Source organism: Physcomitrium patens, chromosome 18 (assembly GCF_059467195.1).
Source record: "Physcomitrium patens ecotype Gransden chromosome 18, ASM5946719v1, whole genome shotgun sequence".
NCBI lineage: Eukaryota > Viridiplantae > Streptophyta > Bryopsida > Funariales > Funariaceae > Physcomitrium > Physcomitrium patens.
In genome coordinates, this window is record NC_143427.1 from 15938783 (window position 1) to 15953452 (window position 14670).

The 14670-nt window shown below is 30.8% G+C and overlaps 2 protein-coding genes across 2 annotated transcripts; one reads left to right on the forward strand and one right to left on the reverse strand.

Moving 5' to 3' along the window:
* Positions 1-1320: 1320 nt before the first annotated feature.
* Positions 1321-3652, forward strand: LOC112295444 (protein RER1A). Its single transcript, XM_024547050.3, has 3 exons — positions 1321-2034; positions 2797-2977; positions 3271-3652. The coding sequence occupies exons 1-3, from the start codon at positions 1691-1693 to the stop codon at positions 3322-3324; spliced, it is 579 nt and encodes a 192-aa protein (XP_024402818.1). The 5' UTR covers positions 1321-1690; the 3' UTR covers positions 3325-3652.
* Positions 3653-5131: 1479 nt separating this feature from the next.
* Positions 5132-14290, reverse strand: LOC112295232 (uncharacterized). Its single transcript, XM_073540671.2, has 2 exons — positions 14068-14290; positions 5132-6187 (listed from the first exon to the last, which is right to left on the reverse strand). The coding sequence occupies exons 1-2, from the start codon at positions 14288-14290 to the stop codon at positions 5391-5393; spliced, it is 1020 nt and encodes a 339-aa protein (XP_073396772.1). The 3' UTR covers positions 5132-5390.
* Between the last annotated feature and the right edge of the window lie 380 nt (positions 14291-14670).

A 14670-nucleotide genomic window follows, 5' to 3' on the forward strand; every position in this document is an offset into this window, starting at 1 on the left:
CTTAATTTTGGTCAAAGATAATAAAATAATTCAATCATTTACAAAGGCATTTCAAATCATACATTTAGTTGTATTAATATAATTAAAATCTAAACTCTTGAACAAATAAGAAAATTTAACTTCAAAATACATTATATACAAATATTATTTTTGGATATATAAAATACCATTCTTTAAAATATCAGTTAAAAAATATTCATTTGTGATTTGGAACCAATTGATTTAAAAAATAATAATTACTTGTAAAAGTATGAGTTACTTTATGTAATGTATATGTTTTCACAAGCCTATTAATAAGCCAACGTGATGTAATTTTAGACGGCAATCAACCTCTCCTTTACTTCAATTGTAAATCAAGTGTTTACTCTCATTATGAGGAGTGGGTAAAGGAGAGGTTGACCGCTGTCTAAAATTATGGTTTTCATGGTGGCAACATGTTTAGAGTGAATAGATACGTTGAAGTTTTGATAAAGTTCACTCCAACCACTGATTCAATGGGTCAATTTGCTAATATACTCATGGAGGGTATTGCTAATGCCACCACAACTTGCTACCCTCCATGAATATATTAGCAAATTGACCCATTGAATCAATGGTTGGAATGAACTTTATCAAAACTTCAACGCATCTATTCATTCTCAACATGTTGCCAATGTTTGATACAAATATTTGAACATATATTTGTATTGAACATTGTATTGAACATATATTTGTATCAAATATTGTATATTATATATGTTCAAATATCATCTTGAATTGAGCAAAAACATATAATTGAACAATGACAAAACCATTTTCCATTTTACCATCACTTGAATTCATTCACTAAAGACAAATACAAATTTATACATGCAAATCATTGATACTTATTTTAAGATTCTCATGCAGACTTTCTGTAACAAGCACACTAGCAAATTAAGTTACAGTATGTTATGATATTGAAGAAGATCATTTTGAATTGAGCAAAAATATGGAAATCATTTGCAAAAGATGATAGAATTACTTTGATACCAAGTCCTTTAATGAAAAAAACACTCTAATAAACTATCATACTAGTTTAATAAGAAATCTTATTTGGGTGGGCCCTTGCCCTCCAATCATGTTATTCAGTTCGCTTCATTAGCTGCTCCAAAATAAAAAGGGATGAAGAGGATGAAAAAGGGTAAAGAGGATGGGGGAGGATGAAGAAGGAAAAGATGCGAATCGGAATATCTTGGGAACGTAGAGTTCCCGGTTGCGAACGCTGTGAGGGCACGCGGGAACAGGGGAGAGGGAGCGTGCTCCCAGGCCACGGTGAGGCGAGAGAGCAGCTCCATTTTGCGTGGGAGCTTGCTTTGCTTTGCTTGCCTTCGTCGCTGGCTGTGGCGATGATTTGACGTGTCTTTTGCCATTGCCTGTCTACCGACTCCCGCACCACGGTGTATTCGGTGCGCGTTGGGTTTACTGATAGAAGCTGTGGTGTAGCAGAATTTGAAAATCTATCGGTCTGAAAACGATGTGCGGAGATTGTTGGAGTAAGGTGAGGTTAGAAACCCTAGGCTTTGGGGTCGGGAGAGAGTGGTAACCAGCGCGTGGGATTGAGTGAAGGGGAGGCAGTGGGAGAAGGAGGAGGGGGAGGACGGGGAGGGAGAATATACGGAACGGAGGTTTTGGTTAGGGTAGGGAGTAGTAGGATTTGGAAGTGGCAGGGATGGATGCCGTGTATGGCGAGGAGGGAGATGCTTCGTCCAATGCGTTGTTGAAATGGAGAAACCAGATGGGGCGCCGGTTTCAATACTATTTGGATAAGTCGACGCCGCATGCCGGAATGCGCTGGGTTGCCACACTCGTCGTGGCGGCAATCTACTGCTTGCGCGCTTATTACGTGAAAGGTTTTTACATTGTCACGTATGGGCTCGGCATCTACCTGCTCAATCTGCTCATAGGGTTTCTATCGCCTCAAGTGGACCCGGAGAGCGAGGGCCCTGCCCTGCCGACTAAGGGTAGTGATGAGTTCAAGCCATTTATTCGCAGGCTCCCTGAGTTTAAATTCTGGTACGTGTGATAATTTTTCAGCATATTTTTAGGCAGAAGTGTGCTTTCTATTTTAGACATTGTTTTACTTTTGCTTCTGCATTGCCTTGGGTGCGTTGAGTCAGGCTGGTCCTGACCTGCTCGAGGACTGAGCTTCGGGACATATGTCAAATTGTCCAATGCGGGTATGAGTGTGGCAGCGACTACTGCATGTATGTAGAGGAACTGTTAAACCACGTATTGGCAGCAAGAATGTGACATTGACTATGAATTTCAGGTATATAGAGCATGTACTGTAGTGCTGTTAGCTGAAACGCTTCTGTTGGACTTCCCTGGACTCCTTAATGTCTCTTATGCATGCTATTTGAGCACCTATTAGTTTTACTCGATCGAATGCTGAGCTCACAACTCGTTGCAAGTCAGTGGTTCTTCGTTTTTGTCACATTGATATGATGTATGGGTGATGACGAAACCGATAATTTAGTGCTCGGCTCCAATCGGTGAGCAGAGTGGCTGACTGCTAAAGCTAAAGATCGTGCACTCTAATTTCTCAAAGCACGAGTTAAGATTTAACGGGTGTCATGAACTTATATCCATTCTTCCTGAAAGTTATGGAAGACAATCATTTATTCTATTCTGGGTACAGGACTGGGATTGTTATGAATCATATTTGTATGTGTTTGATTGGGCTGCAACTAAGTTTTAAAATGCCATCTCACGTAACTCTAATTCATTTTTGTAGACTCATGTTATCTGACTCTGATACGCTTTTCTCTTTTACAGGTATGCATTTACAAAAGCGTTAATTGTCGCGTTCACCTTGACATTCTTCAGTATTTTCGACGTTCCCGTTTTTTGGCCAATATTGTTGCTATATTGGATCGTCCTTTTTGTCCTCACCATGAAGCGCCAAATTCGACACATGATTAAATATAGATATGTCCCTTTCTCATTGGGCAAGCAGGTATATCACGATCTGTTTGACAACTTTAGTGTCATGCGAGCGACATGTTCCATTTTATGATCAGCCTTTGAGATGTTTTCATTTGCAATTTTGAACGTATCGGCTTTGCAGTAATTTTATTCACGACTTAATTCTTGATGTTCTAGGTTTCGGGTGAAGTTGCAGTAGTAACGTGTATGGGGCTGTCTTTGCTGCTTTCCCTGCTGTGAACAGATGCCTTGTGTTCTTGAATCTGGTTACTTTTGGGACACGAGTAACGCAGAAGTTCTTAATCGTGATGTTTCTGCTTGCAGCGATACACTGGTAGAAAGCCTTCTCCAGAGAAGGCCAGCACTTCTAGCGATTAGTCGTTCTTTCGAGGCCAGGTAGACTTCCCTGTTTGAGGCTGCGATCATTTATCAGAGTGTCGCCCTCTCTCGAGGTTGCTAAATTTCGGTGGAGGTTCAAGCAGGTTAGGTTGGAAGGGTGATTTGTAGCACCTTTCTAAGACCCATTTGAGCACTTAGTGCGATGCCAGCTCCTGCCCCATTTTTGAGCCCCACCAGATTTCCTTAGCTGCGTCTCAACGGACACACGGCAACTGGTTTTGTAGACCTAATTCTTTGGCTTCTTGTATTGAAATCTGGATCTAATCCTCATTCGCTAATGTAACCAGCAACTGACGTTTGAAATGCATGATATGAAGGGTACCTGTTTGCGGTCTCTTGGAGCATTGCTTTTTCCCTTTATTCGGACTTAATTTGGTAAGGGGTTCATTTTCTTGAAGCTACTTCTTTATTGGCAGCGCTTCACGTCGTTCTGAATGCATTCTGGTACTTGAATTGTGGCTTGTGTATATATGAGCATTTCTCAGTGGGCAATCATTAAATAATAAATTCTTCTCGTGACAGCGGAGAAATCCACGAAAATAGTTGTTCATCAAAATGGACAGTGATTGTAATCCATAACAGAATGCTCTTAGAATGTCACTTCTTTTGTTCTTTAATTTACTTTTCAAAGCAGCTTTTAATAGGTTTACGGTAGAACTATATGCTAATTATAAATAAGGAGACGTTACCTTGACATCAATAGCCTTACAACTTATAATTCCGATTAGTTTTAATCCATGTCACAATTTTATGATTCAACCAGGAACACCACCAACAAAACTACGATCACATACGTATCAAATTCAATAAACTGTTTCAACAACCGATAACGAAGATTACCGTCACCACAATTGCCTAAAATGGCAACAAATCCACCTATTTTGTACCACCCAGTCATAATTGGAACCCGGAGAAAAGAATTGTAATCTCACTCGCATTCAGCAGAGCACGATTCTGATTTAGAGCTTCACTTTCGAGACTTCCGAGGGTAAGATTGGAGATTCTGAATGAAGTAAGACGAAACATAATCTGAGCCAGTGAGATAGTGAGGCAGGTCTTAAAACTCATCTGAAGATAGAATTGGAGCGATGCCCCGAGTGAGCGACACCACCGGTCATCTCTTCTTATCCCGGCAAGGCAGGCAACGGGAAAGATTCAATCGATGATTCGGGCGTACCGACTCTCTAAGAGTGCATTCAGAAACTCATCCATTTGAACGAGTTGAGTCGGTTTTTCACGAATACTGGTAATAACATCGTTCAATCTATCAGAATCATTGCTGCAACATGGTAAGCATTTACAACATACAACATTAGTTACGAAGAAAAGAGGACAGAAGTGCTCCGATAGAAATTGCGGGAAGTCAAAAGAGATTTTTCTAGAAAGTTTCTCACCGGCTACTGACAAATTCGGTGTTTTGGCGCGACAAATCACCGCAAGACCTAGTCGGACGAGTGTTGGGTTAGGGCTTCGATCGTTATCACGCCCACATTGACATGACAAAGTTCATATTGAAGATATAAGCAACAAGCAAAACTGCAAATTCCGTTGGCTTGTAACTAATGGATAAGCCTCACACAAGCCAATTTGTAGCATGCCTCGTTTGAGACGTTTGGGCCTCAAAGTTAGGTGAAGAAGAAGATGAATAATCCACAAGGCTTGCGACTGTAATTATTTACGAGAAAAAGGAGAGATGTGATCGAATGCAATGAAATTGAATTTAACGAAATAAAACCACATCGTCAATATCATTCATGAGCAGCTGGTAATACACGAACTTCAGAAATTCAGAAATTCACAGCTTAAGTTTCCGACTCATTGGAATGTAGAATACATCAGTGTAGGGGATAGAAAATGTTACATAATTCATCAAACCACGAATAAGAGTGAGAAGTCCTACGCTCCACGAACTACTACTACAAAACCCAACCCTAGTCACTTAGGTTTAGCACAGCCACGGAGAATTCGCAAATAGTGAAGGAGGGGCGTTCTCCAGCTGGACCAAAGCGACGGAATCTCCGCCAACCCTCAAACCAACGCATTCCTCACTCGTCCTGCGTGTTCATGAACCCTCCCATGAACCCAGCTCCATTGCAGTCCCCGCAAAGCATCTGGCGCTTCCCACGACACAACCAGCACGTTTGGCCAGTCTTGAAGCGGCCACCGAAGTGGTCTTCCGTGTTCACGCCTCCTCCCTCGCACTGCGAGCACGCCACCGCCCCGTTCCCGTCGCAGTTCTTGCACAGGATGCTACTAACCTTCTTGGTGGTGGACGGAGGCGCACTGCCTGCGTCACCACTGGGTCCACGCTCCGCGGAAGAATTCACCCTCACCATCCTCATGCTACCTCTGCTCCTCGTCACAAACCCCATCTCGGAGCGCACTCCACATCCACCGCAGGGGTACATCCCCTGCGCGACGCCATGGGGACGGGCCGCCTTGGTCTCAAGAGCTTGGAAAGAGGCGGAGAGCGCATCGACGCAACTCAGCTGTGATACAGCCGCAGCCTGGAGACCTGCCATAGCCAGACCCCACGCACACACACTCACAAGCAAATCGAATGCACAAAATAGCAAGGGAATTGGACACAGAGGATGAGAGCTTGAGCGTGGAGTGCAGTGGTGTGCCTCTTTGGGTGGCCATGGCCCTATCAGTCTATCCGCAGGGGGAGAGGCGACAGGCCAATCCAGGTGCGGTAATTGAGGTGCTATGGGAACGACATGTCGGTGCAGTTGGGGAGTGAGTGAGTCCCGGTTATCCGTAACACTATTATCTGCTGCTTCTTCTTCAACCACAGGCTCCTTTTCCTCGCACCTCTGCCCGAACGCTGCCCGTTCCCTTTCTTCTCATCCATGTTCTTCATCCACCATCCCACTCCCACTCCCACCCCTTCTCTTACTTTTACCTTTTTCCACACAGTTCTGGAATGCTTCACCCAAATTCATGCTACACTGTAAAATATTTATTTTTATAGTAATAATAAAATTATTATATAAAATCCAAGATTTCATTTTTTGAATATATACAATAAATTAGGTTTTCTTTTTTCTTCTTTTCTTTTTTTACAAATAGTATATTTTGTTAAAATAAATATGGTAATGTTATTTAAGTATTATATAGTAAATCTCTCTCTCTCTCTCTCTCTCTCTCTCTCTATATATATATATATATATATATAAATATTTTTAAAGTTTTAAAAATAATTAGAGAATTTATAAAATTAAAAGGCACAACATTGTATTAAAAAGACTAAACTTAGTTTGAAATATATTTTTCTTTTCATTTGTTACTTTGATAGAATAAATCTATATATAGATATATATGTATTCTTCTAAATATTTGATTTTATTTGATTTTATTTTCTAAAAAATAAAATCTTAATTATCAATAATTTGAGCCTACAATAATCTACATATAAATAAAAATGTCTAAATGATTTCTTTACTCAAATGATTGGTGTAGTTATAGAAGATTTTAAATATTAAATAAAATTATATTTTTATGATATAATGCTATAAAAGCATAATATTTCAATAATAAATTATATTCTTATATCAAACAACTATTTATTAATGGATTCTAAGAAGATACAAATTATTATGAATTAGAAATATCTAAGAATTATATATGATATCTAATATTTTTTAGAATTTAAAAAATAGTAGTAATTTTTTATTAAAAGTATCTCTTATATTGATATTCTATTTATATAATTAATGTGCAAAGTCAAATTAAAGCGAAATTAAGATAAAATAACAACATTTTAAGTTTTGAAAATAATTTTCATCTTAGTTCTTGTTTTTTGTACGATCTAGATATTTTTAAGTCAATTTTTTATGAAAATAAACACATCAAACTTTGCATTAGGTGTCATTCTACCACAAATGCATATAAATAATAGACTTCATACCATTATTTTTTATTTAAATTTTTTATTAGTAACTTAAGTTAATTATAAGATCTACAACAAAGAATATTTTAAATTATGGATTCATTTTTAGAGTAGTGACATTATTTGGAAGGTGCTTTTTATCTAGTTACAATTTATACCAATGGTAAGAATCTTAGGTTTTCTATGTCAATAAGTCTTTTAAATTGCTACAAGCCTATTGCAACATGACTTTATTGCAATTTGTATTCAATGTTACACATTGTTTTAAGAAACTATAAGGCTTGTCAAATGCTTTGGTTAGGCATTCTTATCCTATATTAAAAGATAAAAATATAGAAAAATTCCATATACAACCAAAAATAGAGAGTTCTTTGAAATTCAAAATAATTATATCTTTTAGCTATTGAGTCAATAATCCTAGTTGACAATACTTTTCTTGATGGAATTTGTTCAAGTATATTGATAGAACTTCTCTGTTGTGATGTTAAAAATAAGCTTCAAAATTATTCTAATAATTTTTATATCAATGACAACCTTTTCTATTACAAAAGAAAATTATATATTTTAGTATGTCAAATACTATTGCATGTAGTTTAAGTACAACATAACTTCATAGCAACAAAACAAAGATTTTACATCATTATTTTAAAAAAATTCTTCAATCTCTATCAATTTTACATCAATCTTAGTTATTTATTTAAGAAGAATTTATTAAAAATCTTCAAATTTAAATTCATAAAATTTGATTTTTGTGATGGTGGATTTAATTTAAATAATATATTTTATACCTTGTATAAAAATTATAATAAGTGAAGAAATAATTAAATTTTTATTTGATAGTATTTATCAATATTCAAGAATTTCAAATGATATTATATTTAATTAAGGACTTTAATTTATATTAAGATTTTAGAAGTTGCAATTTATCATATTAAATATTGATATTAACTTATATTCTATTTTTTATCTTTAAATTAATAGATAAATAAAATTTGTGAATCAAGAATTAGAAAAATATTTGCAATACATTATCAATTATCACAAAGATAATTGGATAATTTTTTGTCAAAAATATATAAATACTAATAATTATTAAGATATTAGGAGTTAAATAGAAGTAAATAAAAGTATATGTATATTTGATAATATCTTGTGGAGAAGCTTCTTAGAAGATTTTATAGATGTAGATTTAACTTTACAAGTGTTTATAGGTGATTAATAGGTTGAAAACTTGGCCAATAAGTTAGCCATGTGTTGCATATGTTGACCACTTGTCATATAAATAGAATGTATGATGCACATGTTGAAAACTTGTCTTGTAATTTACATATATAAATTAAATACATGTCAAATGACCTTTAGAACATTCCTACATAGCTTTTTAATTAGATAGTATATATGGAGGCAAAATTGAAGTCTTCATCATTTTTTTAAAATTCTTTTTTGTTCTTAGTCTTATTTCAAGAGTCTCTAATCTTCTTGTCTTTGGCAATAGTCATTCTTGTTTCTCCTTTATATATGTATTTCTCTCTTTGACATATATTTTACTTACTTATTTATATTCTTTGAATTCTTATCCTTTACATATGGCAAAAAATATACTTATAATATTAAAGCTTTATCTTTTACTGATTAAGATTAGATTTTTTTTTTTTTTTTTTTTTTTTTTTTTTCATAAGAAATAAGTATATTAGAAGTTAAAGATTATTTATTTTTTTAACTAATATTATTTTTAGATTTTTTCTTTTCTTTTGAGTCTTTTCATCTATTTTTTTTCTATTGTATTATAATGAAAGGTGTTTCTACAAGCTTGTTAAAATGAAAGGTACAATAGCACAAATATACAAGAAAATGAAAGAATTTATACTTGCAATGCATCAACTCAATTCATCACTACAAGAACCAACAAGATTGGTTGAAGTAAAAGTATAGAAATAATTAGAGTTGCTTCAATAACTACACCAAATTATATTATTTTTTTTATGATAGAATATTGTTCAAATAATACTATAATTATTAAATAACTAAAAATTGCTTTGCCTAAGAATTTTGATGATACAAGATCAAATTTTTAAATATTTATCAATCATATATAACTAATGATTGAATTTCAACTTCAAAGTTATTTAATTTTATGTTCATAAGTCAAGTTTATTGGAATATTACTTTTGATTTATTTTATCATGGCTTTTATCTTTTTTAATTAATAAGATCTAATAATAGAAAATTTAGAAATTTTTGATAAAGCTTTGATCTATTTATAGAAAACAATGATATAATTTATATTATAATCAACAAGATTTTTACTTTATATCAAGTTAATTGTTTAATATTATTATATGCTTTATTATTTAAAAAAATTTAACTAATATTAAATACAATAATATTATATTTATCAATAATTTTTTCTATAGATTATAGTACTGAGTAAAAACATTAATATTAAATATATTTGATTTTCAAATATTAAGTCAAGCAATTGATTTTTTTATAAGTTGAGACAATTGGCTTTTTGAATTTTAATTTTAAAGCCACAAAAGTATGCTTTAACATCTTTATAATTCAATGACAATATCAATGCCTTCTTAAAATATATATATATATATATATATATATATATATATATATCTTTATGAATGGAAGACAAATTGATATAATATGTTTTAAATTTCTTAGTGTGTAAGAAAAGATTTGACATCATTAAGAAGGATTATGCTTATATTATTGAGAATCTAAGCATATTTCTCAACATTTAAAAAAAAAAAAATGCAACTACAAAATGAAGAATATGGCTGTTGAAAAGACAATGTATTGAAAAACAAGTTTGTCCTACTATAATAGAAATCAAGGAAGTAGAATCTTTTGTAGTATGTAGTAAATATTCTATTCTCTTCTTAAAACTATCTTATTTTTTTCAATAGATGTTTATTTAAGATCTATAAATTAAAAAGCATCTACCTTATTAGTTTTAAGAGCTTTACCTTATTTTTTAAATACAAACTTTGCTAAAAGATATAGAGTATCTTTAATAAAAAAAACTAAGCTTGTGTATGTAGAAGTTATAGATGGTCATCTTTTATCTTTCAAAGATTTTATGAAACTATTTCTATAGATGTAGTAGAAAATGGTCATAATAAGTTAGTAATATCCAATATTATTAGATCTCCTTCCAACTTAGTTATTTTAGATTTGTTGCTGTTGAAAAAATATAATCTTTTAATAAACTAGATTTTTTGTAATTTTAATTTATTTTATAGCATAATTAAGATTTTCAATATCAAAGTAAAAATTCATAAGTCTAGTACAATCAAACTCTTATTTATAGATAGAAGCAAGCATGAGCATTTTGAATATAATGTCATACCTTTTGGACTCACAATTTTACTAGTTATTTTTTAACATCTAATGAATAATATTTTTAGTGAATTTTGAAATTAATTTTTTATTTTTTATTTATAATTTTTAAAATTTTATTCTAAGAACACAAAAAACATAAATTTGATGTTTTTTTTTGTATTACAAAATCTTAAAGATATAGGATTTTATGCCAAGTTAGAAAATTATATATTTTATATAATTTTATTTTATTTTTTAGGATATATTATTTCAAATGATGGCCTTTTGATGGATCCTAAAAAAATTCAAACTTTCATAGATTAGAAGATTTCAAGGATAATAAGAGAGTCCAATGCTTTTTGGAATTTGGTAATTATTATCAAATTTTATTAAAAAACTTTTTTTAAGTTGCAACTCCACTTATATATTTGATTTATATAGAAAAATTTAAGTAGAATAAAGAAGCTAAAGTAGCATTTGAAGCTTTAAAGACAAATTTTATTAAAATATTAATCATATTTTATAAGGTATTTTTTTATAAAAATAGATGCATTTGACCTTATTTTGGATATAATGTAGTCATAAATGGAAGCAAATGAAAAACTTAATCTTATAGCTTTTTATTCAAAAAAATCTACTAGCATCCAAAACTAATTACAAGATTCATAACAAATAGCTTCTTGTAATTATAGATTTGTTTCAAAGATGGTAGCATTATCTAGAAGGTGCTTCTATTCTAATGATTAGTTATACAAAATACAAGAATATTAAGTATTTTATATCAATATATATTTTGAATTGTTTCCATGCTTGTTGGAGCATATTCTTATTAAGATTTATGGTCAATATTACTTATTATCCAAAAAAATAAGATTTATTAGCCATATGATATAAAAGGTTATTAGGTAATCCAAGACTTAGTAGCTATGGAGGCAAAGAATGGATTTTTGCTACAACCATCTTGGCTTGTGAGTTATACTTTTTTAGATACTTATAAAGTCCGTAACTTATTTTCATCAAAAAAGTTAAAAAAAAAAATTAAAATAATTTTTATCTATAATAAATGAACTATAGAATGTTGCCACATACTTCTTTAATTAAATAGTATATATGGAAGAAAAAGTGAGACCTTTATTCTTATCAATGCTCTTCTTATTCTTAGATTTATTTCAAGAGTTTCAAATCTTTTTGACTTTGATAAGAATCTTTCTTGTTTATTCTTAAATATATATACTTCATTATTATTTATTCATCATGTTTATGTAATCTCTCTTTGACATACATCTTACTTGTTTATTTACATTCTTTAAATTCTTGTCCTTAACACTTTCTTGCCATTAGCAAAAAAAAATAAATTATATTGTAATATATTACATTCTTCTATTCAATACACTTTATAATTATTATAAATGATTTAATACTTTTTATTTTTTAGAATTTTAAAATTTATTAATATTTTTTTTAAAATAAAATAATAATAAAAAACTTAAGAACAATAAAAAATTAATGTAGATATATATTTTTAAAAATTTAAAAATTTTAAATTTTAAATTAAATATAATTATTTTTTATAATATAGAAACTAATTATTATTATAATAGGTTGAATTATTAATTTTTTTGTTTCTTTATTATTTAAAAAATCAAACTAATAGCATATTAATTGAAATTATTGTAGCTAATAAAAATTCATTTTATATTTTATAAGTTTTTTTTATTAAACATTATACTAAAATGAACATATATATATATATATATAGAACGATTACTACTACCTTTGATTGAAATATATAACAACCAAGAGTTTCAAGAAGAAGTCTTGGATTCTTAAGTAAGCTTTAAAAAAAATTAAATACCTTATATATTGATATAAATATATTATTAATGATATATTCATGTTGTTAACAATACTAATCATTAGCAATAAAATTGAATAAATGAAAGAAAAATCAAATTATAGAATTTCTTGTAAGATAAAGAATCAATAGTTAATATATTCATTTCAAGAATTGTTATGTATAAAGTTGTTAGATTAAGATTAAGATTAAAATCAAAGTAAAGATCATCAAAAGATATATATATATATATATATATATATATATATATATATTCCTTAAATAGATGGCAAGATATGATGTATATAGTATTAAAATCTTAAAAAAGACTCTCAATTCTTAAAAATTCTAATCAAGGTTGATACCAAAATTTATAGCATGTAAATTGTATTATTTGAAGGTCTAATCATTATTTAGGCCTTTATAACTTTAACAATATAATTATTATAAAGGCCTTAACAATGATTAAATATGTAGCTGGTTTTTTTTGTTATAGGATACAACATTATTGATAGATAAAAGAACTTATCAACCTCTTATGTATAAAATAAAGATCAAAGTTTGTTGCTAACATTATTTGAAAAATCTTGGACTTTATCAACTTATTAAATAATTTGGTCAATCTTTATAAAAAAATTCTCTAAAAAATAAATGAAAGTAGAATAATGTAATAGATTCTTATATTATCTAAATAAATAAAAGTAAAGATAAATAAATAAAATATATTAAGTAAATAATATCTTTTTAAAGAAAATTTAAAAAAGTTCACTAAACACAAATTAAATCTTCAGTTGCTTTATATATGCCAATTTGATATTAAAACTTATCTTATAAGTTTATTATTCTCAAGAAGCCATGTTGAAAGCAAAACATAATATAACTCTTAGGCAACAAATATTTTGGTTTTTAGAAAGATTTCACAAGATTTTTTTAATAAGTAATATATGTAAATATAAGAATAAGGCTATAATTAGTCTTATCAATGTCTTTCTTGTATTGTAGTTGTAATTTAAATCTCTTTAATTTTATTATAATTATTAATAACTATTCTAATTCTTTTCTATCTTATTAATATCTCTTCTTCCTCTACTTTCTTCTTTTTTTAGTATGTAAGTCTATTTTCTTTTCAAAGATTTGTCTAGATTCAAATACTTGATAAGTTATATCAAATATAGTATATAAACTACTAATATATAAATAATCTAAAAAAATATTCGTAAAAGAAATAATTTATTTTTATTACTATCTTTTGTTATTTCAATTGCAGCATCAAATTTTATTATTCAACCACAATATTGATTTTTTTCAAGGCATTTTCTAACAAAGTGTTTTTCTTATAGTTTTGTGCAAAAAAAATATAATAAATTTTAAATCAATATCTACAATGTTACTTGATTCTCCAAAAACCTCAATAATACTAGTAAATTGTTTTTAATAAAAAAACAGAAAAGGTTTCACATTCCTACGTTTCTTTATTTCATCTAGCTTAGTGAATTATTTCAGTATAACATATGATATCCTCGACTTGCTTTTGTGTATTCATTGCATTTTCTTTTTTCCCAATCTAACACCCAACTTTGACGCCTCTTAACATGCTAACTTCAAAGAGGTAAAGCTATCTCAAACTTGTTTCATATGCAATGTTTGAAAGGATACTTACGTGAAGATGCTGCAGCGATGTTGCTCTCGTGGAGCTTGACGCGAAACATTAAAACAACAGGACTTGTAGTGATGGTGATGAGGAGCACGGCTTTGATGGATGTTAGAGCGAATTTCAGGGCAGTGAAATGGTTGCAGCTGGTTATGAGGTATTTCCTGGTTCCTGTGATGCTTGCTATGGTTGCAGTTCTTGATGATTTGATGGTGGTGATTCCTGAATGCATGGTAACGTCGGGGTTGTTGGTTTAGAAGTCTTGTCCTTCTCATTCTTGTGTCACCAAGAAAATCGTGATTACCCTACTTTCAAGATATTGTCTTTTGCCAAGGAGAAGAAGAGAAGCACCAGAAGATTTTGTTTGAGAGGAAAGAAAAAGCATGCTTCCCTTTCCAGAATTATTTGCTGTTTCTTGCAGTATTGGAGCCATTCCAGCCAAGTTCATTCTGAATATGTAGAGTAAAACGCGAGGACATGGCAGAAAAGTCTCAATACAAATTCGAAGTCAGGTAACCCCCACCTTTGCCAGCTCCTGAATCGAAAGAATTGAAGTTGTCCTCAAACCTACAGGCGGCGCTAGGTAAGGTGGGTATAAAAAAGGATGACCCC